The sequence below is a fragment of the Prenolepis imparis genome, unplaced genomic scaffold (assembly GCF_030444845.1).
Source record: "Prenolepis imparis isolate NDT839.2.m4 unplaced genomic scaffold, iyPreImpa1.0 SCAF_12, whole genome shotgun sequence".
Taxonomy (NCBI): Eukaryota; Metazoa; Arthropoda; class Insecta; order Hymenoptera; family Formicidae; genus Prenolepis; species Prenolepis imparis.
The window spans coordinates 3,932,886-3,960,007 of NW_028141170.1; the positions used below are offsets into that span (position 1 = coordinate 3,932,886).

Consider the following 27,122-nt stretch of genomic DNA (forward strand, 5'->3'; position numbering starts at 1 on the left):
AATTCTTCGTTATCATCCGTCGATCTGTCTCATCGGCCTGTCGCTACCTTCTCTCGCCCCCAGACAGCGCTTTTGACAAATGGCGAACTTTTTCAAGCCACGTAACAGTCCCGCGAAAGAAAGAGTGTGCAGTGTGCGTGTGTTGGTGTCGGTGTACCGTAATAATATTCTCCCGCGCGTCAATGTGTCAGTTATCAGGCGGTGTAGCGAGGTGCAGGAAGAGGCAGTCTGCCGTGGAAGCTGGTGGAAGCGCCACTCCACGACACGCTTACTCCACGGCACGCTTAAGCCACGACGCGACGCGCCGCGCCGCGCCAAGGACGCGCCGTCGACGCTGCCTTCTTCCTCCGTCGTTTTTTCTTTACACTTGTAGCCGCGATAATCCGCCAAAATTCCGGGCCGTCACCAACGTTCTCGCGGATAACGTTCGTGTGTGTATCGCCGGGGACGCGCGCAAGAAGAGCGAAGAAGAGAGTTCCAGAGAGAAAGAGAGAGAGAGAGAGAGAAAGAGAGACTCGTTGGTATCCCGGCTTCACGGAAGTTGATCGGAATTTCACCGACGAGGGTACAACACAACCTTTTCGCAACTTCCTCCGCTATCGCAACGTCGTTTTTGTCTTGTAAAAGGTATGTTCGTACAACGTTTATTCAGTTCGCGATTATGTACGGATTGGCGCCCAAATTGGGCTACCGATATATACTTAAATATTTTTTGCAAAAAAATCATGATCTATATATCGTGATATCATCACGAGCGATGAGACACTTGGAGAGACAGGGACGAGGGAGAAGAAAGACGCACCGAGTGTGTATTAATTCGATATGATTTTACTTCGATGCGTGCGCGTGAGTAAAATTTGTCGGGGAAAAAAACTGCCGCGCATCTCTACAAGTGTCACGACGCAGTAAGTAAGCGACGCGTCGCCTTTGACTTTGTGCGCGATGTTATATTTTTATATTGCATATTTATGTATGCAACGAGGTAACTATACGCTAAGATCTGCGGAAATATTCCGCGCCTGTAATTTCCCATTCGCTCATTCGTTAAAAGATTACGATGGGAATTTGGGTTTGTAGATCCTTTCTTCTTCAGTAGACGGTATCGGCGCGCAACGTTTTGCGCGCGTTCGTGTATTATATCTTCGAGTGTTTCCGCGAAAGCGCGTTAAAAAAATTATTCGTTTTATTCTCGCGTCTACATGACGTCGCGGCGCGCTATGATTTCGTAAATATGTCAATCACCTCGAAGTGCGAGTACTTGGAGATGTAATGTACAGATAGACGATAGCGAGAGGCTTCTTTCGCATGCAAAGTCAAATCGCGCCCGGATATATCCGATACCCTTGAACCGAGAAAAAGAGCGCGCGCGCGGAAGGAGAATCTTCTCTTATGGTTGTTCCAAGAAAAACGACACGTTTTATTACGCCGGAAACAAAGGTGATACATTTTACTACTCCAAGCGCAAAAACAAGATGACGTATCCTTTCATAATTAGCTTTTGCGGATAATGACAAGTCGTTACAGAAAATTGCATAATTTCCAAAACTATCGCGTAGATATATATACACGAAGAGCGAAATTAACAGCGTTATCAATTTGGCTTTGCGTGAAAAGCTTCCCTCTCGTAAGTCGTTGCAACAGACGACTGTTTTGAATTAATAGCGTGCAAGGACATTAGGACATACACACGATGGGCGAGATATATCGCGATAAAGTATCGCAGATATAGGCGTCTCGCGGGCGTCGAGATAGGAGAGACGATTTCTGTTCGGTAATGAAACGGACCTCGCGGCGCCGCGAATATCGTTGCAAGTGCAAGGTTGCATGCAACGTACTACATTGTGCGAGATCCGACTAATTATTTCCTGCCGGTAAACGGTAGCCTCGATTGGCTATACTAAGTGTCTACTCTCGTCCGCGTCCAAGTCGCGATCTCGCTCGAGAAAAAAAAACTCGCGCGATTTAACTACCAAATTCTTTTTAACTCGGGATTCCGCGCGATCGATGGACGAATAATAGAAAGCCATTTATTTAGAACGTAATCCTTTAACCGGTCCGTCTCTCTTTTCTCTCCATCTTCGTAACTGCATTACAGTTTCCTTTGCTAAAAACGAGATGGGTATATAATCAAATATTGAAGTTGGAAAAAAGAGAGAGAGAGAGAAAAATCGAAAGCGTAGATGAAGATGCGAGGTTGAAAAAAAATCTGTTTTTTTTCTCAATCGCGTTTAATTAAACGAAATGGGCCGCGCGGGTTCACAAGCGAGGAAACCACTTGCGATTCAAACTTGCGATAACCCTATCTGCGGGCATTGGACGGAAAAACACATTATCGCCTTTTACCCATTTTTTATCTCCCCGCGACCTCGGAACATCATTTCGCGTGTCTGCGAAATTTTGGACAAGTCGCCGCCCTGCTCTGGTCCTCGCGAAAGTCCAACGCGTTTTCGATCGACGACCAAGACCACCACGTGAGATTTCTAATACGTATGTCCTGACGTGCCGCGACTGGCTAACGGAAAGTTGACACTCTCGAGTCGACCAAGATAGCGCGCGTTCAGTGAAAAAGAAAGCGATGTCTCGCACACAGACGCAAACGACGACTCATTCGATAAATACTCTATCGCAGCGGTTTCCAACCTTTTTGAGAAACATCGTGGCACACTTTCGAACTGGATAGTCTTTTTTTTTTTTTTTTTTTTTTTTTAACGCACCTAGCGCAAATATATATCATATGTGAAATAAATTATATTTTTGAAGGTCCTCGAAAGAGAGATACTTGCCATCAGCTCTATTCGTTTCTATAAAGAGAGAAATATATAAAAAATATATGTATAATTTCTATAAATGAAGAAAAATATGCAAAAATCAGGGACGAAAATACAAAATCTCATTTATAAAAAAATGATATCCTTGTCTATCTTATGTTCATTATAAAAACGCATTTAGGAAACTTATTGCAAAATAATATGAATAAAAATAACTAATATATATGTAGTTGCTTTGACGTTTAGTCGACCGACATACACGAGGCGAATCGCGAGCTTTATCGCGTATTTGTTCACGTTGCGTTTCCGTTTTTTATGACGGAGATAAAAGATTTATGTATACCGAAGCTACAAGAGATATATACGTATTTATTCCTCTCCATAGAAAATGATTTCAGGTGACTCGCGTCACATCTATAAAGGACATCCAAAAAAACTCGAATGTTCTTTTAACGACAAATTCTGTGAATTTGTGACGTCGGTTCTTTCTTAGCGAGGAGGATTATTGCATAATCGCTATCTTTCTAATGTTCTACGTCTTTTCCTACCGTGTGTATGTCATATATCTTTGTAATTACATAAAAACTTTAAATTAAACATTTTCTAAGATAAATTTTTATCGAAATTAACAAGTAAAAAATATACTTCTTTTGATTCTTTAAAATTTAATGTGATTACAAAAACCTGTTCTCTCTTTTTTGGTTTATAATTTGAATACTATTAGTATCTTACTCTCTTACACAACATTCTCGTTAAAGAAAAATCGATTTTAAAAACACGTTCCAAATGATCAAGATCGTTCAAAAACCATTTCAGTTCTTTTTTAAATATTCTATGTGAGATTAGGAAGATTTACGATAAAAAGATAAACAAACGTACGTCATATGATACTTTCGTAACTCATTTTGAATCGACATGCGCGACTTTAAATATTCAAGGCTAAGAGAGTGGAATGCATCGAACTTGGGCTAAAAAAAACGCTTTAGATAGTATTATCGCGTAAACTCGTCGAAACTGTAGGAATGACTAAAAACAAAAGAAAATATATTTGCCGTACTTGTGTTTCCTTCTTCCGTTTCTTTTCGTTTCGCGCCGAAATGTTTCGCCTCCGCGACAACCGCAAAAAAACATACACGGATATGATAAGCGCAGAATGACGAGTCCGAAGGAAGGAAATCCTCTTCCTAGGGATTCTTTTCCTCACGATATACCGAAACGAAGCGAAAGGAGGGCAAAGAAGTTGTTATTGTAGCCAACGGCAAAGAACTTTCCGGGCGTTATTGAACTCTATAACTATATATACAAAGAACAACTATCGATCGCTTATTATTATATACGTAAATGGCCAATAATGCGTAGATATATGCATTATATGCATTTACGATTCTATGCAGTTATATATATATATATATATGTATATGCTCCACGTCTCCACATCTGTCGCGATCGCGATCTTTGAACGATCTTAGCTTGGAACGACTTCGATGCCAGACGTGTCACCAATTACCTCTATGTGTCAATAAGTCAATCATTCCTTAATGATCATATATCGAGAGCGTCAATATGCGCAATTTCACGAACCAGATATACATAACGTATTCCGTTGTGCGCGCGCGCTTCCAAGTGTCACTTACGTTGCGTAGGTGACGTAGGTTATTTGTCGAAGGAACGATCGATATGATAACGTAAATATATTGAGAGAGCGACGTGCCCGGCTGTATATACGCTTTTTCCGCGTAGTCGTATGCAGAAAATTTAGAAAAAATTGTTTTTTTCGTGGAAAAAAGTGACGATAATTATTTCATTTCGCTCCGTTTCTAATTAAAGCTCGAATTGATTAAATGCGCGATTATACACAACTCTCAGGATATTTCCATTTCTCGTACATTATTTCTTGAGAGACGATGCGCGAGAAATACAGAGCATCCTGTTCAAATCTCGCGAATTAGAATATGACGCGCTGACCTTCGATAAAATGAGTTCTTAAAATACTGCACATGTGATTAATTAAATTAACATTGAATATGCGTGCGTGTCGATCGATTCTTGCGTGCATACGTTTCATAAAACGATGCAAGATTTAACCGTGAACGGAGGGAGATCTGCGAGTTACGAACGAAAATTGAAGCAAACATCTTTTCGCTCTGGAAAGCTCTCCAATTAATCTAGCTTATCGCTTGTTGTTCATCGCAAAAAAAAAAAAAAAAACGACAGGCAAGTCTAGAGCGAACAAACGTAGCGCCGGGCCAATGGAAAAGTAACGAAAGATATCTGTCGAAAGATACTGATAATGAAATTATGATATCGTTGTGAAGGAAGGAGCGTCGTTTGATCGAGTGAACGAGTTAGCAGTTTTTTTTTTCCAATATATATACCTATATATATATATATATGTATGTGCGTGTGTTTATTTATTGTGTGCGTTAATCCAAGGGCGTTTTATATTAGATACAATCGCTTTATCATCCTTTTACGTAATCGAAATAAACGATTAGTCGTCCCAAAGTGATACCAAAAATAGCGTTTCGAGGGGGCGCGGGGCAAAGAGAGGGGTTTGTGTGACACTGGCCATTAAGCCGATGAGATGCGGGGGCGCAGACCGGAAGTTTAATGCGCACGTATCGGTTGGCGATCGTATTAGTTAACGATCATCGAACAAGAGCGTCGTAAAAGACGACGAGGTCTCGCGGTATCGACCGTCCGATGTATAGAAAGTAACCGATATCTATATAGGGCATACATACTATAGTTGTCGTATGAGGAATCGTGTCGGAGCACGCATATCGTTCCCCCCCCCCCCCGTTGCCAATCGGAAACGCATCGAGGGGTTGATTCAACCGCGAACCGGCCATCCGCGAGCGCATCCCTTTCTCGCGATTTCCTTCATTCGGTGAGGTCTTGGTCGGATGAGTCGTCTTCTTCCTTCCGATGGCTATCCGTGGAAGACAGTGTCGTTTTCTGGCGAATCGCGACGGCAGGAGAAGGCTATTCTGTTCGTGCATCTGCAGCTGCGCTACATCGTCCAGTCCTGAAATGGAGGAGCAACCGGACGGATTTTGTAAGTTCGCGAAGAGCGCGATTTAAATAAAAAATGCGCACAGATGTAAATACGACCTGTTGAGTTGGCAGTTGAAATGCACAAGTTGTCTCCTTCCTGTGCTCGTACATTACGCACTTGTCTTCTTTCGCCGCGTTGCTCATTACTCTTCGCACAGTAGTCTACGTCTTGTGACGGTAGTTAGTATTCTCGACCTGTACAAAGTAGCTAGTCAGCAGAGTCTTTCCGCGAGACTCGAAAGCGAGTGCCTCGTCTCGTCTTTTCCGGGAATATATATCATTGTGCTACTCGGAGCACATTTTTTTTTCCATTGTAAAATTAAGTCTCCTCGTCTCGGTATGTAAATGTCAAACGACCGTATATACGAAGGAATTATCAATTCGTTCGACGAAGAATCATCGCCTGCGCGACACCTGCGAATTCAATGTCGGACGATCATCGCGTCGCTTTATCATTCGCGACAGTGAAACCGAATACCGAGCGCAAGCATCGTATTGCTTCGCGTTGTACTCGTTTCTAATGAGCCATCGATAGTGGGTTCCCCTCTCTCCCTCCTACTTTTCTTTCTCTCTCGTGACAGCAATGTTCCGTCTTGATTCAACAGCGCGTCGTGGATCAACGCTTTCGAGATATTGCACCCTATCGCGTTACAAGATGTTTCTCCTTCCCTTCTCGCCCTCCTTTTCCCCTCTCCCTTGTCCCCCTGCTTACAATTAGATGTCTTTAATTCTCGATTAATTGTATAACCGCTACTGTGAAAAATATCCGATAACCAACGAGGCTGTGCAAATAAACGGTCTAATGTGTATGGTTTCGAACGATGACATATGACAACTGTTATTCCATTCATGTCTTTTTTGCGTTTTAAAAACACTCCTCCCTTTCTCTCCCCTTCTCTCTCAGACGGGAGAGTTTGGCAAAGCACGTATAAAAATTTGGTTTTGTGTTTTTTTACATTTTAAAAATATTCTCTCGTTGCCCTTCTCTCCTCTTCTCTCTCAAACGAGAGAGGTTGGCAGAGCACGTAAAAAAATATATATAATTAGAGATAGAAAAATATACTTGTATAAAAATTTGGATTACGAAAAGTTTGTTGGTTTCCAGGTTCGCGAAACGCAGTCAAGCTGGCTGCCTCCGGCGGTAACCCCGCCGCTGCCGTCGCCGCATCCGCGTATCCTCCCGTACTTTGGAGCTCCCGCAGGAAGCCGGGTAAGTCCCTTTATTCCTTTGACACACTAGTCCGATCGACGATATCCAGCCGGACGATGTCGGCTTCTTTCTCAACGCGTCAACGAACACGCGCGCTTATCCGACAGTTGGGCGAAGAGAGCGCTTGTGTGTGTGTGTGTTCGTGCGAGCGCAAATAAAACGCGAGAATAAAATTGAATTGGAATTCCGAACAATAGGCAGAGTCGTTAAGCGGCCTCCAGCGGCCGCCGTTTCACCGCGAAGTCATATTGGATTATAATGTCAAAAGCGAGGAATCTCGCGTGAATATTTTTTCCTCGCGTCATATGTCGAAAAATAAATTAGCTTCTTTTGAATGTTACTCCAAAAAAAAGATACTCTCGCATCCGATATAGATTTACGAAACTCTCTCGCCTCCGTGGATCAACAGATGACCGTAAATGTTCGATCAATAGGATCAATTTTTATAATAAAAAATATATTATCGTTGGACGCGAATGACGTTTACCTCCTTCTTCGTCTTCCTTCGTCCTAGGATCTCGGCGTATTCTCAAAACGAGATAAAATTAGCGAATTAACCCGTTATATATGACGTTATACGGACACGCGCGTATGAACGTGAATCATGAAATTAGCCCGGAGGTCAATTTCAGTGCGACAAGCTAATTCGATACGGAGTCGCATGCTCGTTTGACCCAGACTCATTGACCCGACACGTCTAATCCTGAATCTTCAGCTTTCTCTCTCTCATTGTCTTTCTCCCTTTTTCTCCCCAACGAATAGCGTTTAACAGTAGTGCTTTACGGGAGGTTCCTCGCTCTATTTACGCCTCTGACAAATCTCTGCTTTGTCTTAATAGTCTTTGTATTGCGTTAATTTTATTAGACGGCTCGAGATATCCCCTGTCTCTCCCCTACTTTGAATTAAAAGCTTCTTTTGACGTCCGGCGAAGCAATCCGATCCATTCTACCTCATTATTCTCATGGTTGGCAGCTGGCTACGTCTTTACGCAGCGCGGAAACGAACTACACGAACGGATACGTCAATTAGGATGCCGCTAATTTACGAAGGTTACGGCTTTCCGCTCTCGCGAATGTAGGAGCTTGACGTGTCTCGGGCGGAACACGCGGATGATGAGGAAAAAAAAGATGAAAAGAATGAAAGAATCTCGTATGCGAAGAGATTGTTTCTTCGGTCAGGTGACAGGCACGGACAAGTGTAACAGATTATCATAAGAATCGAACTAGCGTGTTAATTCCGAGAAAAGCGCGAACCTGGTGGATCAGTCAAGGTTACGTTGATGTCTACGATATGTGTATATCGCGTAAGAATATCAAAGTCACTAATGTTGGCGCATATTTTCCAAAACATGTCGACGTAGAGTTCTCTTTCGCCCAAAGAAAATGCACGTCGAAATTTCCATGAATAAATTACCATAATAAGCACGTAGAGAAGATAAGAATGAAAAAGATGAGAGAAAAAAATATACAAAGAAGCGCACAAAGGTATTTGCATTGATCATAATTGATAAGGTAATGATCGCGGAAGAATGCTACAGTCTTGCGATAGAATCTGTTCTTCGTTGAAGCTGTCATTCAGCTGAATCATCGGAGAAACGGATTCGAACGATATAAACGGCGGGAAAAAGGACGGAATTGATGAGGCGCGATGATTTACGCGGATGCGAGGAGCGATTCCTCTATTCTATTCTCCGCGGTTAGAGAGAGAGAGTTCGCGCGACCGTTGCTCTCTCACGAGAGGCGAGAAGACCGCCGTGTCATCTCCGTGAAGAGAAATCCGTCTGTTTCGCGAGTTTGTGCAGCAGCCACACAGCTCTGCTGTTCCGTTATAACAACGCGCGGAAAACTTGAGCGCGAGAGGCGCGAAAAAAAATGTCTCTCGACGATGATGATTAGAGCTAAACGTAAGTAACTCTATACATATGTAATCGCGAAAAACGGGAGTATATGTGTATCTTGGGCGCGTAAATTTTCTAGAGTTCTCTCGCTCTCTTCTCTCACCTTCGACGTCCTCAACTCTCTGATGCTGACGCGATAAACTCTACGCTCTCTGCTCGAGTCTTATCGTCTTATGCGATACCACGAACGCTACCTCATCAGTTGCATAATCCGAGGCGACACGGCGCGTCGTGTATGTAGGTATTTAGGTATATGTACATACGTGCATCTCGCCGCTCACGCGTGCTCACGCGTGCTTATCGCACGCAAGTTTACGAAGAGAGGAGAAGGGTATATACGTCTCTTCTAGCCTCGCTGTCTCGAGAGACAGCGATTTAAGGCTGCTCTTTTTTTCTCCAGCTTAGACGTGCGAGCAGCAAGTAATTTACAAGTTTTTTTTTTTTTTTTTTACAAGTTCCTCTTTTGATCGTTCACGCGAATGTCGCGGGGGGGAAAAAAAACCTGATTTATTACGACGCCTCTGGCGTGAGAAGGAGATTTATACAATTTTTCTCTTCGACCTCGTAATCCAATATGGCTGCGATGAACGATGAGAAGTCTTAAAAGGAGAAAAATGAAATGCAGTCATAACGAACGCGATTATCCGAAAACGTCGTAGTCTTAGATAAATCTATCCTCATCTATCCTGCCTTCCGAATGGAATGAAGGAACGAGAGAGATAGAGATGCTACTACAACGATGAGGTCTTGGTTCTGGTATGGACGCTTCTTTAGTTCTCCCTCTCTCTCTATTTCTCTCTCTCTCTCTCTCTCTCTCTCTCTCTCTCTCTCTCTCTCTCTCTCTCGTTTTCTCCCGTTCTTCACCTTCCTCTCCCTTCTCCTATCTCTGGTGACGCGTGCACGAGTACACGCATTCGTACACGCGCGTACTTATCGCACGAATGTGCTTACGCTTGCATAGCGTATTATGTACAATGGAGAGCGAGATAAAAAAGTGTATTTATCTCGACTCTCGCACACTATACAGCGATCGACTAAACTTTTTTTTTCCACGAATACTCATGGCTCCGCGTGTATGTTGTCGTTGCTGATGATTTTGGTTCGTCACATTTCGGTGTCACATGTTATACACCGATGCGTTTCGTGTTTCTTCGCTAAGATATAAGTCTCTGAAACATCTCGGGTCCTCTGATTACGGTCGATAATTTGATTTGCCCTGAAAATACCGTATGGTGTGCAGAGAGCGCGATGTTAATCGGAATTAGAAACTTTGTCCCTTCCCTCTCTCCCTTCGCTATCTCTCTCTCGTTCTTTCTTCCCCCTCTTACAGTTCGCAGAGCGTCACATCGCGCCGCACCACAACTCAACTGAACCCAACAACTCGACTCGACTCCACTCGATCGTGCTCGTAACAGTTGCGACTAAACTTGCGTGCAGCTCGCCACGTGCGTCCTCGATGCACCGTCCGAGTGTCTCGTAACTCGCGAAGCGGTCAATTTTCCGCAATTTCGCTTCTACACGACTCTTTGAAAAATCGCGTAATAATGTGACTTTCTTGAAAAAAAGGAGCAATCAGTGCGTAGATAAAAAACGAGGAGGACAAATATAACGTTCGCCCGAATTTAAAAACATCGAGAGTCCACAATATATTCGAAAGAAAGAGAAAAAAGAAATAGTGCATGTGCAGCTCCGGATGAATCTCTCACGATATCTCTCACACATTGAATAAACGCGCCTTTTATCGTGGAATCTTACGTGGTTGCTCATTTTACAGCGGAGTGTGCTTTTTTCGCGATTCGCTAGCCAACTCTTCCGTCTACTATTCTCGAGAGACGACGATTAGAGAGAGAGAGAGAGAGAGAGAGAGAGAGAGAGAGAGAGAGAGAGAGAGAGAGAGAGAGATAATCGTCCTTAAAGGTGGACTATAATAACGGATTTCAGTCGCTTTTTTCCCTTCGTCCTCAAACCGTCGGTTTCCGTCTTGGCGTCATCGCGAGCGAGTCCGGGTAAACTCGTGTATATATCAGGCGCGCGATAAGATGTGACCAGGGCGGCTTCTTGCAATCGGGCAATTTCTCAGAGAAACGAGAAACAAGCACATTCTCCGCCGAGCGGATATACATATACACACACCACAGCTGGACGGACAATCGTTTCCCCACTGTGGTCTCACGCTTTAAAGCTCTCTCGCTCCATCCATCCCACATCAGTAGTAGTCGGGTGCCACGTGGGTGTTATCGGGATAGAAGTCGCTCCGATAGAATTCGCACGTATAGGGAGCGATTATATGCGAACGAGTTCATTCATCGTGCGGATTCCAGCTCGTCGGAAGTGACGACGACTTCCTCGCTGCCTGGTAGTGCTAGTGGTAGTGGCAGTGGTATAGTGACAGAGTGGTAGTGGTGTCTGTGCGCGCACACGCTGTATTCCGGTCGAGAGTGCATTGTGCACGCACGCAACGAATACGCACACGTGAGTGGACGCGCGCGAACGAGCTGACCTAGAGGAAGCGAAAGGAGAAGAAAGAGAGGATGTCGACTCGCCGCCGAGCGACCGCGACCGCGTCGTGCGGCGAGATGCAGCGTCCTGTTGTCGGTCGACGGTCAGTGGCTCTTTGAAGGTTTCGTCTTATCGACGATGGACAGGATCGTTCGAGCGGACGAGAACTGTACGGGAGAGATCGTGGTACCTAATAGTGTCGTCGTTGTTGTTGTTGTTGTTGTTGTTGTTCCCCGGCGACGCAATAGCCAGCACGATTATGCAGCTGAAGAAAGCGATGCTTAAGATATTCGATCAATGTAAGTTTATCTTCACGCGGAGCTTTTACGCGCGCTCTGCGCTAATAATAATTATTTCCTTTCGCGTCATCGCTAACGAACTTCTCTCTCTCTTTCTTCCTCTCTCTCTCTCTCTCTCTCTCTCTCTCTCAGTTCACCTATAACCGTCGCTAATCTCACCGCATGTGCAAAATTAGCTTGTAAGTCGCCACCGAAGCTCGCGTGAAACGGCAGGTCCAATCCAATGGCTGATGCGTGTATGTGCATGTTTCTTGTCCATCTGTATGCGCAACGATGCGACGAGACGTGCGTGCATTACGCGGCAACGTGATTCCGTCGTGCGCAGCATGGGCCCCCATTAAAGGCCCCTAGACCGTAATAGCGTAATAGCGTAGGGCGCAGGTCGGATTAAATTGTAAGACATTGGCGAAAATTTTATAACCTTCGTATATACGACAACTCGTATGCGTGATATCGCTTCTTTAATGCAGCGACTCGTTAACCTTCGCGTCGCGAAACGTCAAATGTAGACACGCGCTCGAGGGTGATGGAAATCCGTATTTTTCGAGAAAACGAATTATTTTTTATAATTTTACAAACAAAGAGATACTTTCTATATATATTATATTTGTGCACATCGATACGTGTATGTATATGAAATTGAGCGACGCAGCTGTTTTCGTTTCTTGTTATCATCCTCGACTATCCGGCGATGTATCTCTTCAACGTAAACTACTAGGCACTACGCGAGGGGTAAACCGCTGACCAAAATTGTGTACACCAATGCCTACTAATGCCCAATTATTGGGCATTACTGTACCCTAGTAATGCGTAATAATGCCTAACCTAACCCTAACCGCTTATAATAAACATGAAAATTTCTCAAAATTTCAAGTATAAAAAATATATTATTTATGAGGCGCATTGAACGAAAAGCTCGAACAAAACAATTTCTGTTCTAAAAAAATAATAATGACGTTAATTAATAGCTAATAAAACCCGGCTAGTAATGCCCATTAATGTACACCAATGCCCCTCGGCACTGCGTAATAATATGCGTTAGTTCGCGGAGAAAAGTGATATTTATGAGATCGTCGTAAAAAAGTCGCGTCTAAAGTAAAAAGTTGGAAAGAAAGTGAAACGAGCGAAAAATTCTACATCGCTCTCTCTTTCTTTTTCTCCGATTAAATGACAGACACATTCGCGTTAAAGGGCCAGGCTCGTCATGATACGCTGCTGATTTTTCATCTCGCGCGATGCTAATGTCACGATAAGATTTACAGTTAATGATAAGCGCCTTATCTCAGGCGCGAGAGAGCCGCGTAACCTTTAAATTTAAAGTGGAATTTCCATCGCGAACGAGATACGCGCGCACTTTTGCGCTCCGATCCGATCCGATACCGCGATTTATCATCGAGAGACTGTTTATTTACGCATTTGACGATTGCGTCAACAACTGTGCCGTTATCCGAAAGAATGACAACAATGGTCAATCCGTGTCATCGATTGACCAAATCTTATCATGTGTTTTCATACACACAAAAAAAGAGAAATAAATAAGAGACGATTTTACGAGTCGTGGGAATCGAGCCAGTCCCTCTGTATACTATTATTTAGAAATTTTATCCCCGATTTCTCTCTCTCTCTCTCTCTCTCTCTAAAACACGCTCGGCCTGATCTCGATATGAAAATAGTCTCGTGCGTGCGACGAGATAATCATTTTCGTATATAGTAATGAAGAAATGTGCAGGAGGAAAAGATGTTCGAGATGATCTTACGATCCCTCCGTTTTTTTTTTTTTTTTTTTTTTTTTTGCCAAAAATACACCGAAACTTATCGAAAGTGGTCGCAATATATATCGCCACTGATACATTGCATAGGAGCAATCGTACGAGACGAATAACGACGACACTTATTTGCATTAGCCAAGGTAACTGCCGCTATTTTGTTGCGTAACTTGGCGGATTACAAGACGCTTTCGTTCGTCGGTTCCTCGATGACGTGCGATTTTCGTGCAATTTCCGCAAAGCGCCGTCGTGAGGAGAACGTTGCTCTTTGCTCCGATCGCGCGATCTAGGTAAATAAATCTCTTATCGGAGATAATCGCAGGCGACGTACCGTTAAACGGGAGTTCGAAGAATGTCTCTTGCGCAATGTCTCTTCTCTCAATAAAAAAAATACAAGATGACGTTCCGTGTGTAATAATTTTTTAACGTACGAGCGAAATATCGCGCGTGACGAAAGAGAAAGAAACAGAAGGAAAAAGTATAACGCTCTCTAAACTGAAATATGCAGATGTATAAGCGTGTTGAGATCGTTTCGTGTGGGCTACGACTCTCTTGCAACGACGACGTGACGATACGCACGCGCGCACACGTACTCACACGTGTTGGTCGGGTTTAATATAGCCGCGTGTGTCGCCCGCCGCCGTTGTCTCACGTCGCTTAGACGTTTACCTCGACGCATGCCGAAAGTGGAGCTCCGATGACGAGCTTCCTCTTCTCCTTGGAATAAAAGTCAGCTGCGAAGAGTTTCCTCAGGCTTATGCGCTCAGCAGCTCGAATCTCGGATACGAGCAACATTGGTCCGCGGATATTTATAGTCTAGATAGTTTGTTATTTGATAATCATTTGGACACTTATATCTTATGTTCAGCGTGCAAGAGAAAATAAATTTTCCTGCGAAATTGGCGCTCTGTATTTTTCGGGTTTGATTACGATGATTTTCGCGCAGAACTTTTAAGTGGGTTTATCGGAGATTCGACAAGACTCGTGGAAGTTGTCGATCGATTATATCGAAATTCTGAAAATGGGATTTGCTAACTTTGCGCAGAGATGACGGTAATCTCGATTGGGATTGAACTTTAAAAAGAGATTTCAAATGTGCATCGCGATCTAAGCGACAACGTCTATGGAATACTAATCGCCGATTTCAAATGAAATATCCATCGCAGAGAGCGATTTCGAAAGATCAGATTGATCTCTCTTTAGAGTAATCGCGAACCGGAAATGTTCAGGTTTACTCGTGATACATATTTCAGAAATTGAAGAACGTGGGTAGATCACACGATTAGAGTCGAACGCCTACGTAGAGCGACGTATACGCGACTACTAATTCCGCGGCTATTAATAATGGATACACCGAACGAAGGTTCGAGTGAAACAAAGAAACCAGATGGTCACCGCGAATCAGTCTCGCTTTGTTTTCACACACGCGCATACGCGGATTTGGAAGAAAGCGGTAGCATTGAACTTGACAGCACAGTGACGACCAAGTACGCGAGACTTGGCGGGAAGGAGAGGGCGAGAGGGAGAGGGAAGAGGAGAGTCTGTGTGATGCTGTCAGAAAACGAAGAACCGTCGACCGGTCCGAGAGCAGGTTTCAACGGCCTGTTGGTGTACGTATGTACGTATATTTGAACGCGAACGTGGGGGGAATCGACGCCTGGCCAAAAGACGATAAATCCTTTTTTCGCTTCATCGTCCTTCCACCTTTCGGGTCCTTCGACCTTGCCGCGATCGCTGTTACATGGACCGAGCGCGCGCGCGCGCGGTTTCAGTCGCTTCCGGTTTCTGGGAAACTGGTCCGTCCGCTATACGTTTGCGTCATCGGCTCTAAGAATCCATGTCAAATTTGGTTGCCGCCAGATCTTCTATTTTGTTCTCTAAACAAAGCGTCGAATTACATCGATCGATTTGGTATACGAAAACACCTAATAGCGAGGGACCTTTCGACAAGTTTCAGTCCTTCCAGATGTTGCCGCGTATGCAAATCTCGAATATAAGATTTACGATTCTTAGAAAGTGACTTAGCATAGTATATAGTTTCACTCGACTTTCCGCTTTTCTGAAAAATAACATGTATGTATGTACATGAATGATTAGCTATTAGCAAAGTCGCATTTCTTATCGCACAGATTTACATTTGCAATTTCCAACGTAAGACAAATGTTGAATAATCGATTCCAAGTGCCATGTTATTCCATTTAGAAATTTCCCGGAAGAATATCAATAGCCGATTTAATTTCCGAATTAATCGATCATATGCTTTTCATTCGCATTCTTTATCTCTCTCTCTCTTTTCACGTCTCGTTTTATAAAAGAATCTTATTAGATCGCGCATCGTGTATATAATTCCGGGAAAATCCTCGTAATGATACCTATAATGAGGAACGACGATCGGATGGTTGATCGAGTAAAGTAAGACTGCGGCCACAGATCGGTGGCGAACAGATAGGTCAGCTTGGCGCCATCGGGCCGAGGCGAAGGCGCGTGAAGGCCGGTCGGTCGGTTTCTCAGCTTTCCGACGCGCCGAGCAGCTACAAGAGCAGCGTGCGAAAGACCAGCGCGTTCGCCTTTTGTATAATTGTGCCTTTCGTACGCGCACATGTTGTTGCACGAGAGCCTATCGTCTGCGTATCCGAAAGACGAAGTAATTATTCCGAGACCTTTTTCGCGAGGAGAAAGATTCGAAATACGTCGCAAATTATTCGTACGGTTTATTCGGGGAACCACTTGATTCTCAATACTATCAATTATGATCCGACAATGATGATTTAAAGCAATTCGAATGAATCGTTCGTAGAAAAAAAGTCAGTGGTACCGGATTGGACAGTTTTATTGCCTCTGTAAAATTGGCATCTATTTATTTATTTATTTTTTTTTTTTTAGGAATTTCTAGTCGGTGAAAATGTTTATGAATGTCTCTAAGCGACGACTGACGTGTTATCGGAGCAACTTTGCCGCATAGATAACTTAATCGAACTTTAAAACGCGCATGATTATCAGCTGACTGTAACCGACTTGTAAGCTTTAATTTTCAGTTGTTTGGCTTCTACTATCTTCGAGTAGTATATAATTATCGTGTTCCCTGTTATCTGTGTGTGTCTGTGTCATCGAAGAATGGCAAAAGCAATGACGTTCACGAGGACTCGTTAAACCCAAAGTATATTCATTATAATCGCGATTGTCGAACAAAAAGAAGATTCATTGTAAATGCGTATAGGGATATGAAAGCTAGAAAAAGCGATAATATCTTTTATTTTTTTTCACGGTACCGATTGCTTTATATTTTGTTTGTCTGATTTTCCCATGAATATTCGCATGTCCTTCTGACGCATTTTTCCTTTGAATCGCGGATTCTGTGTACAAAAATACCGAGGCACATAAGTCTCGAATTATATGCGATTGCGACGGAAAGGCTTTTTGAAAACGAAAGTTTCAAAAAAATAAATAGATAATAAAATAATATTTTTATTAATTAAATTCGAATCAACTTTACTTTGACAGAATTTCTATATTTAGGACTTATTTCAAAAACGTATGATATTGAAAAGTTGTGATAAATGACAATCTTCCTCGATATTTTCGTTGGAGAAAAATTTACTCAAATTTGAGGAAAGAATTCGCAGATTAAACGAAGTGCGCTTTAGGGGGGGAGACACCTCGTATAACGAGTTTTAAGATGCACGTCGTGCACGCACTGGCTCGTCCACACAATTCGTAACTTATTTAAACGGACTATCAATATTCAGCACGCGTTTAAGAATCGAATAGTTTGAAATTGCCAGTAACATCAGAGAAAGAGAGATATAGAGAAGGGGAGAGTAGAGAGAAGGAGAAAGGAAGCATGGAAAACATAGAAGAGCATCGGCCCACCCATACGTGTGTCATGTTGTTTTTGTATGTAAAACATCATCGGCATAGTTTAGATCGGAGGCGAAATTTTTATAACACGAAAGATAGTCTGTAAAATAATGTTCGGATAGGAAAACGTATCTCGTTCAAACTGATTTAACCCAGAGTCTTTCGCAGTTACATCGCGTCAACATTATAATTTTGCAAATTACAGCAATGTCGCAGAGACATTGTAGAGGAATTGTAAGGTACCGATAAAATTGCAGCTATATTGCGTAACGTATTTACCATGTTGCAAATTTGCAATAAAAAAATTTCTCGCGATTTTTCCTGGTAAATAAGGAAACTGAAAAAAATATATATATAGACAATATATACAGGATATCTCGTAGCGCGATATAAACGGATAGATGACGATTCTACGTCGATTAATAAAAAAAATATAGTATAAGATTTTATATAGTATAATATATAGTATAAGACTTGTGCTACATCATGCGGAGAATCATTATCTTTTCCAGCGGTGATCCGTCAGTTAACGGAGCGCCCTGCATTACGTCGTGTCGCCGAGAAAGCTAATATTTCGCGCGATTACTCCGCTATAGCCGATTATCGTGGCGACATCCGTACACGTATACGACATCAGCCGGTAGTTGATAATAATCGACAGTTTGAATGAGCAGGACCAATGCGACGTGCGGCAACTCATCCGTGAAGAGAACGCGCGCTCTCTCTCTCTCGTCTCGTAGGAAATTTACCCGGTATAATCCGTGTCGTGTTTTTCCACGGATTTCGTTTACATTTGGTCGCCAGATCCACTCTTCGTTTCTCCAACACCCCGATTCTCCCAGCATGGGTTTAAAAAAGATCTCGATTGAATTAAGGATAAACGAAAAATGAATATTTTTTTTTATATATACATATAACAAGATATTTTATATATCTTATTATTTAGAGATATGTCAAAATATAAAGTATGAAATGTCTATAAGTAAGTTCACCTTGTATGTATCATTCTAATACTTTCTGATATCACGCGAGAGAAAAATCTATTAGTATAAAAGAGTCATATTAAAGAGTCATTAAAAGGAAACGTCGATCATGAATAAAAATATTGTAACCTTGGCGAAAAATTCCTGTCGACGCGATTAAACATTCGTTCCTTCAAAACAATCTCTTCCTGAAACATATTTTCGTGTCATCAAAAAGTTATCAGATATATTTAGAGCATAATCGCGATAAGAGAGGGACCGCGTATATGTATATCAAATTACTGATCGATGATGGCTTGGGGTATTCCAGCTAATGGAGGGAAATTTTGGCTTCGATCGAAGCCAGAGATACAGGACGGTAAAAATCGGCGCGAGACTCATCAACATACATATGCGCACGAATAAAATATGAGCCTTACACTTTGGACATGACGAGCGCGCGCTTTACCTTTGCGCCAGGTCGGGACGGGGAGGAGCGGAGAAGCGTGAGGTGACGATGACGTTACCATGTGGTTTTCCTTTGATGTGCAATATCCGCTCTCACAGCCTATACCCGGTGTGTCGTGTCATGCGTGCGCACACATGACGGAATCGCTATAGGTCGTGAGACGTCGTCGCGCGAATAAAGCGTTGCCTCGAAATACATATGTTTGACCCTTCTGTCAGTGCATAATTTTCACCAATGTATGGGTACCCGGGTACCAAATGCGTTTTCTACACATTGCACTGTGATAATTTCTTTAGTAGTGTATTTTGCTCGACATCGAACATTCTTTCTTTATACTATTATAGGTGCTTTCCGAATACAAAGGCCCTTTGTATTTTGTGTCGGGCGGAGAAAAATTCCGACGCATTTTTAACATTTTTAACAGTCGCTTTGTCAATGGATACCCAGGTATCCTTCATTGACAAGAGGGTTAAAAAAATCGCAATTTATCCACTTGAAAGATACGTCGCAATTGCGAGACTCGTCCGAATCAAGTTTGCATTCCATTAGAACTTTGTTATAATTGGTAGACTCTTCTCTCTCCCGAGAGAGTTTATTCTCGAATACGTTTCGGAAAGAGTGGGAGAAATTAAAGCGCCAACTTGAGATAATTGCGAAAACTGATACGAAGTGAACGATTCTCTAATTAATGACGACGACGTAAATGCAGGCCTGCACTTGCGGAGCATCGAGGAGCCGAGGATGACGGCGGAGACGGCGGCTCCCTGCGTACAGGGGGTACAAGGAGCACAGAGCGGCGTGGCCAGCCAGAGTATGTTGCAACAGGTGCAGGATGGAAGTGGCGGCAGCGGCGGCGGCAGCGGCGGCGGTGCTTATTATTCCTCGACGTCGACGGTATACGATCCGGAGTATGCTCGGATGGAGGCTTGGCTCGACGAGCATCCAGACTTTGTCAACGATTACTTCTTACGGTATTATTCTCCTTCAAATTGACCACTTAGGCGAAATAAAAATTCGCGGTAACAAGTCATTTCAATATCAAATGTATCATGTGCATTTGTTATTCGTGTGATTCCTAGAGATCCATCAAATCTTCCGGTCGCTCGTAATCAAGATTGTTCAATGACAAATCAATCGATTCTTTTTCTTCTTTTACGTATATTTTTTCTTTTCTCTATACGAATTATTGCTTCATTTTATGCTACTTTCTCGTGATACCTTAATTCGTAGGCATGTGAATTAAGAAACTGCTATTATTAGATTATCACTAGTGTTTTTGGCTTCTCGGTCGTCAGGAAGGTGACACGGCAGACCGTAGACATGTGGCTGGTGTCACACGCGACGCCGACCTCGTCGTCCAGCAGCTGCATGGAGCTCTCCAGCCCGACCCACGCGGCCGGCAACTCGTCCGGACGTGGTGGTGGTGGTGCAGGGGGTTCGGGAGCCACGACACCCGTACGCAAGATCTCGGCGCACGAGTTTGAACGAGGGGGCCTTCTCAAACCGATCGTCAACACGATCGACGGAACGCCGACCTTTCTGAGTGTCTCGCCAGGCGACATGGGTCAACCGGGTGGTGCCCAGGTCGGATCCGGTAACTCGAACCGGCCTCAAAGACGGTCCAGACACGAGCTCAGGCACCTCGACGAGAAGGATCTCATCTTCGAGTTGGTAGGTGACTGCGCGAAAGCACGTTGTTGAACTTTTATCCTTAAGAGATTTTATTTCGTCAGGTCAAGGACATCTGCAACGAGCTGGACGTGAGATCGTTGTGCCATAAAATCCTGCAGAACGTGAGCACGCTTCTTCACGCGGATCGCGGCTCGCTGTTTCTCGTCCAGGGCGAGAGAAGCAGTACCACCGTCAATGTGTCGTCTTCTCACGCCGAGAATCACGAGGTCGTCGCGAACGACTCCGACAACGGGGATCCGCGACGTAACGAAAAATCCTGTTCGAGGAGCCGGTGTCTAGTGTCGAAGCTCTTCGATGTTTGTTCGAGATCGACGTTGCTGGAGATGGAAAAGAAGGATGAAATTAAGATTCCCTGGGGCACCGGAATCGTCGGCTACGTCGCTGAGAGCGGGGAACCCGTCAATATACCAGACGCTTACAAAGTAAGGACTTGGAATTACCATTTATCTATCTTTTCCATCTAATGAGAGCGCGCGATGCACCTGGTCGATTGTTATATGTATATTAACATTGGGAATTCTCGATGAATCATCATAATTTTCGTATTCGGAACGCGATCGTTTCTGCGATATATAAATAAATGTGCACGAATATATATTTATCTGATGCATTTCTTATCTCTATCTTGATTGTCATTAATTTGCAAGAATAATTTGATGTATTATCTAGTTTTTTTTGTAATCTTGAAAAAAAATATAGAACAGGGTTATTTCGATCGACGAAATGTAACATGCATATAATTAATATATAATGTGTATATGTTAAAAATGATTTAAACGTGTTCCAGGATTCGAGGTTTAATCGCGAAATTGACGCATTAACGGGATACCGTACGCGTGCCTTACTGTGTATGCCTATTAAAGATTGCAATAGTGACGTAATTGGCGTGGCACAGGTGATCAACAAGCTCGGCGGCGAACAATTCACTGCGCAGGACGAAAAGATTTTCGCCGGTTATTTACAATTCTGTGGTATCGGTTTAAGAAACGCGCAGCTTTACGAGAAGAGTCAATTGGAAGTGAAAAGAAATCAGGTAAGTGCCAATTTTGTCGATCAGAATTACAAGATTTATAGAAGATATAAAATTGTATTTTAATGTGTTTTAATCTTAGGTTCTATTGGATCTGGCTCGAATGATTTTCGAGGAACAAAGCACGATAGAGCACATGGTTTTGAGAATTCTTACGCACACGCAATCGTTGATTCAATGCCAACGTGTTCAGGTAATTAACATAAACGTTTACTGCGAGAAGGAGGTGTGTTTATATATGAGCAAAAGAGAATGCGTTAGAACGTTATGATTGTTTTCAGGTGTTGCTCGTGCACAAAGCTTCGAAAGGCAGTTTCTCGCGCGTCTTCGACTTTGAGGCAAACGATCTCGCTGGCGAAGATTCCGATTCTCGCACTAGGTGAATCAAGGCATTTATAATTATTATTTTTTACGACAAACTTGAGAAATCTAACAATCTTTCTTTTTTTTTTTTTTACAGTCCATTTGAGAGTAGATTTCCTATTAATGTTGGCATCACGGGTTATGTAGCGACAACTGGTGAAGTGAGTATCATTCAGTTTCTCTATGCTCTCCATGTATGTGACTGCGAAAACATTAGTATTCGAGACGATAAAAAAGCGATTTTTCAGACTGTCAATATACCTAACGCTTATGAAGATCTGAGATTCGATCCGTTGGTGGATGATGGTACCGGTTTTAGGCATTGTACGGTTCTTTGCATGGCTATCAAGAACTCCTCCGCTCAGATAATCGGCGTCATTCAGTTGATCAATAAATTCGACGACCTGCTTTTTACAAAAAACGATGAGAATTTCGTCGAGGCGTTCGCGATATTCTGCGGGATGGGAATTCATAATACGCACATGTAAGTATATCTGTATATGATCTGAATACTTTTCGACCATCTACCTTGAACTTGATGTATCGAATTTGTTTGTTACAGGTACGAGAAAGCTGTGATAGCGATGGCGAAACAGAGCGTCACTTTGGAAGTATTGAGTTATCATGCATCGGCGTCGTTGGAAGACGCACAGAGATTGCGGGTAGGTATGATTCTAACTGTTTTGTTCGCGATATCTTGTAATTTTTGAAACGTTTATTACCTATATATTCTTTACTTTAACAGAACTTAAGAGTCGCGTCATCGGTGCATTTTCAACTGCACGATTTCAAGTTTGACGATATACATATGGAGGACGACGAGACTCTCACCGCGTGTCTTAGAATGTTTCTCGATTTGGACTTTGTCGAACGGTTTCACATCGATTACGACGTACTCTGTCGTTGGTTGTTGAGTGTGAAGAAAAACTATCGAAACGTTACGTATCACAATTGGCGACACGCCTTTAATGTGGCTCAAATGATGTTCGCCATTCTAACAGTAAGTCTTTTTTGAAACGAGTGCAATATCGATCCTTATTCACGAAACGGAAATTATAATCACTTCCGTTTTCTTAGGCTACGCAATGGTGGAAGATCTTTGGTGAAATCGAATGTCTTGCACTTATAATCGCCTGCTTATGTCACGATCTCGATCATCGCGGAACAAACAATTCTTTTCAAATCAAGTGAGTATTACATTATTTATTATATTATTTATTTTTAAATCAATTTACACTTTTCATCTTGTTACGACAAATTCTTTACCGAAATACAATTTCTTTGTTTTTAGAGCCTCTTCGCCATTGGCACAGCTGTACTCGACCTCAACGATGGAACATCATCACTTTGATCAATGCCTGATGATCTTGAGCAGTCAGGGTAATCAAATGCTATCGAATCTTTCGCCAGAAGAATATTCGCGCGTAGTGAAGGTTCTCGAAGAAGCGATACTCTCGACCGATTTGGCCGTTTACTTCAGAAAGCGTGGTGCTTTCCTTAGTTTAGCACGCAGTGGTGGTTACAATTGGGCCTACAGTGATCACCGAGACCTTTTGCGCGGAATGCTGATGACAGTCTGCGATCTGGCCGCGATTACGAAGCCATGGGAAGTCGAGAAAAGAGTAGCCGAGCTCGTTAGCAGCGAGTTTTTCGAACAGGGCGATATAGAGAGACGGACGCTCAACATTACGCCTATTGTAAGTAATATCAATATGTACGTGTAATAGATTTATAGAGATTTTGAAAACGTTCTCTCATGCGAATGCATTTGTTCTTCGTATTTTATTATAGGATATTATGAATCGAGAGAAAGAGGACCAATTGCCAATGATGCAAGTCGGCTTTATCGATTCGATCTGCCTTCCTATTTACGAGGTGCGCATAATCTAACAAATTAATTCTATCTTTTAATGAAACATTTTGTTTTTTCGTACGTTTAATTATTCTTTTCGTTTTAATAGGCGTTTGCACAACTGTCGGATAAACTTGTGCCGCTCGTTGATGGGGTGAGTATGAATAAGCAACATTGGCTGAAAATCGCCGAGAGCACGAGTCAAGCGGAGAACTGCACAAATCATGATAGGACGCCGTCAACGTCAGTGTCTGATAACGAGGAGACCAGTGAACAAGCGGACCAATAGTCATTACATTGACGTCACTGATTGCTAGAATGCACAAAATGGAGCCGTAGCGATCGTCCGTCGTCAGTCACGTCAAAAAGAGAAAAAAATACGGGATATAGTTTATTATCTTTTACAGATCGTACCCAGTGGCAACTGGTTTTCTCATCTTAATTATCAGGGCCTGTGTCTTGCGTGTCTGCTATAAAACAGATGATATACATACATACAATACATATATATATATATATATATATATATATATGTATGTATGTATGTATGTATGTATGTATGTATGTATGTATGAATGTATGTTTGTTTGAATGAATGTGTGTATGTAGGTATGTATGCATGTAACGGACTCTACACTATTTCATTTCCGTCAATTAGATTTTTACGGATTTCACAGATCTGCTGATCAAATAGACCAAACATTCAACTTTTTCGCGTTGAACTCTTATATCTTAATCAAAATTGTTTTGTATATTTAATGTATAAGTTGAAGTTATAAATATCATCGATTGAACGATCTTGCGAAATACGTTGAGAAAGATCTTTGTTCTCTCTCTCTCTCTGTCTTATCTTGTCTCTTAATTCTCCTCCCTCTTTTCATTCTCGCCCTCGTTCCCGCTCCTTCCATTTATTTCTCTCTGTCATCCGTCTTCCTAGAAACTAAACCAATCAATCTCCATATATGCTACTATTGTACCTGATTGTATTGTACATATATTTACTACGACAGACTTTCGATATAAAAAGAGAGAGAATAAAGACAGGGAGGGGGAGATGATTCTCTAAAATATATACTGTACAATAGTTTTCGACGCAAATCGATTCGTCGAAGGACACAACTGAACGGAACGGCGCCTATACGCGCTAATTAGATTATATATTTGTATACCAAAGTGTAAATTTATATATCGAGATCGATTACGACTACGGTCAGACGGTAAAATAGCAATTCGATTGGTCTGTGTGATGCGTGCTAATTAACTAATTAGCAATTAATTACGGCAGACAGTACCTGTCAGGCTTCTCAGTTGCTTTGTCTTTGCTTCCTGTTTCGAAGATAGATACTTCGAATCGATCTCGACCCGAACAACTGTTTTTCGTCTTTGCGTGGAACTGTCATATTGTATTAGAAAGAATAAATGATGCAAAAGCTATACGTTCAGCAACAAATGACAGCATCTACATCTACACTTTTATTATAGTTGTAAAATAAATCACAACAAGGCGCTAAAGTTTAATATTTTTTTCATGTTTTATTTTTTATATCTATAATCCTTACTAATATAATATTTAATATGATATATAATGTATATTAAACACTTATCATAGATATGACACGTGTCTACGAGTTGATAACGAGAGAAACACGCATATCATTAGGTGTTTGCTGAAACAGGATAGCCCTCATATCTGTAATCCTATCATACGTGGAAAGCAGAACGCGTGTGGATTATAAGATGGGATTAATCTCGCATTCGATAAATTTGCCTGGCACATATATCACGGCTCCGAGAAGACGAAAGACAGTTTAAGCATTTAGTGATCGCACGTGTGATCGTTTACTTATTATATAATCATAGCGCGTGACTTCCTCTATATGTTCCTTTAATCCTGCAATCTTTAAAGTGATCTTTTTTTCTTTTCTTTTTTTTATTTTAATATATCCGACTCCAAGCGGTACTTGGATTCTGCGTTTCCCACAAATAACCACGCCGCAACGTGGGATAAAGTGATGAAAATGTAACAAGTGTGATAAAGCTCCCTCGTATGCGTGTAACTATATAGCGCGGGTGTGTATGCTCGAAAAGAGAATGCAAGAGCTATTGTACAGTTATTTTCTTTTTGTGTAAATTATATCGTGAAATATAGCGCACGTCAATCGTTACGATAATAACGATATGATGGTGCGCAAGTCATATATATTATATATATATTCTACGAACAATATCTAATATATTAAAATGAGAATAAATTATGCGAATGTGTACGTAACGTACCCCTTATCGCGTTTCCTACAGTCCCGCTGCGTGCGATCGATAGTTAACAGATTGCGTTTGATGATGTGCGGGCTGATCGTCGACACAGTTTCGCAACAACATTTGTACCAATGGACCTTGATCGCCGTAACTGATGCGTGCCAGATGCGGGCCAAAAGTATATATTAAACGCATATGACTCGTTTAAAAATTAACGTTCGGCCTTTTTCATAATTTTATTTCGATTTTATTACAATTCTCGCATTAGGAATGCGAAGCAACTCCTTTCTTATTCGCGAAAGAAAAACTATTGTCGCGCAATACGAATAGAACAACGACACGAGAGGTGATTCGAGTGAAGAATAAGCTTCAACGATAGAGGTTATCGTTATTTAGTGTCGTTGCGCGATTTCGTGACTTTGCATGACAGATAGAACGACGTCGTTGCCGATGGCGACGAGTTTATCGTAGACTTGCGCGTGTGTCAGCTGACTTATTGGCTCCCCGTTCAGTTTAATAATCACGTCGCCCGCTTGCAGACCAGCTTTATCAGCTAGACCCCCGATCGTCACCTTGTCGAAAAAGATCAACGATAATTTAAGGATAATGCGTGCGAATCATTCAAAGATATTAAAATAGGATATCTTACCCTGACGATGGTTAAGGGAAACGTAAAATCCACGCCTCCGGAGAGCCTAAAGCCCCACGGTTGATTATTAGATCGCGATAGTTTGACGTCGGTAGCGATCGCCATGGTGGAGTATAAAAGCTCGTCTTACCTGAAGGTAGATTAACACATTTTTAATTAGATTCACGAATGCTTTTAATAGATGACGTAATCACGAAGAGATGCGAGTATACGCCTTTTAAACGGCAGACAGAGTTTTCTTTTCATTCATTCACCACTATATGTGCTACTCAAAACGAAATCGTTTAGGTCCGATATAATATACCTGGTTCAAGTTCAGGAGCGAGATCCGCTGATCGACTTTTCGTCGGCCTCTACATTATAGCTCGTCGCGCATTCGAATTTCGTTCGGTCTCGGGGTTGCATCTGCGCCGGACGTGCATATTATTACCTAACACGACGCACGCGTGCGCGAGATGCGCGCCTCGATTTCGCGCGCCAGATAAGCGGTCCAAG

The 27,122-nt window shown here is 42.4% G+C and overlaps 2 protein-coding genes across 7 annotated transcripts; one reads left to right on the forward strand and one right to left on the reverse strand.

Moving 5' to 3' along the window:
• The first annotated feature begins 115 nt into the window (after nt 1-115).
• On the forward strand, nt 116-26,193 carry LOC145944037 (dual 3',5'-cyclic-AMP and -GMP phosphodiesterase 11). Of its 6 annotated transcripts, none has more exons than XM_083052015.1 (16): nt 117-627; nt 6,931-7,035; nt 19,495-19,756; nt 20,057-20,456; nt 20,519-20,899; nt 21,265-21,510; nt 21,590-21,700; nt 21,789-21,886; nt 21,968-22,031; nt 22,119-22,354; nt 22,433-22,532; nt 22,616-22,870; nt 22,948-23,057; nt 23,162-23,567; nt 23,662-23,745; nt 23,832-26,193. In XM_083052015.1, exons 3-16 carry the CDS (start codon nt 19,527-19,529, stop codon nt 24,009-24,011), a joined length of 2,901 nt encoding a protein of 966 aa, XP_082908141.1. In that variant the 5' UTR covers nt 117-627; nt 6,931-7,035; nt 19,495-19,526; the 3' UTR covers nt 24,012-26,193. The 6 variants fall into 6 exon arrangements, with proteins under 6 accessions (XP_082908142.1, XP_082908141.1, XP_082908143.1 ...); XM_083052017.1 differs by having other exon boundaries at nt 609-627; nt 20,081-20,456; XM_083052016.1 differs by lacking the exon at nt 6,931-7,035 and having other exon boundaries at nt 116-627.
• LOC145944050 (PDZ and LIM domain protein 3) lies at nt 25,634-27,052 on the reverse strand. Its single transcript, XM_083052050.1, has 3 exons — nt 26,932-27,052; nt 26,628-26,757; nt 25,634-26,550 (listed from the first exon to the last, which is right to left on the reverse strand). Exons 2-3 carry the CDS (start codon nt 26,730-26,732, stop codon nt 26,371-26,373), a joined length of 285 nt encoding a protein of 94 aa, XP_082908176.1. The 5' UTR covers nt 26,733-26,757; nt 26,932-27,052; the 3' UTR covers nt 25,634-26,370.
• Between the last annotated feature and the right edge of the window lie 70 nt (nt 27,053-27,122).

What these genes read in the sequence shown, in the direction of transcription:
- LOC145944050 (XM_083052050.1), bottom strand. Translation starts at nt 26,732, where the DNA reads ATGGCGATCGCTACCGACGTCAAACTATCGCGATCTAATAATCAACCG. An exon ending in TTCCCTTAACCATCGTCAGG is followed by an intron (nt 26,551 to 26,627) that starts GTAAGATATCCT and finishes TTTTTCGACAAG; the next exon opens with GTGACGATCGGGGGTCTAGC.
- LOC145944037 (XM_083052012.1), top strand. Translation starts at nt 14,841, where the DNA reads ATGGATACACCGAACGAAGGTTCGAGTGAAACAAAGAAACCAGATGGT. An exon ending in ATATACCAGACGCTTACAAA is followed by an intron (nt 20,900 to 21,264) that starts GTAAGGACTTGG and finishes AACGTGTTCCAG; the next exon opens with GATTCGAGGTTTAATCGCGA. An exon ending in AACAATTCTTTTCAAATCAA is followed by an intron (nt 23,058 to 23,161) that starts GTGAGTATTACA and finishes CTTTGTTTTTAG; the next exon opens with AGCCTCTTCGCCATTGGCAC.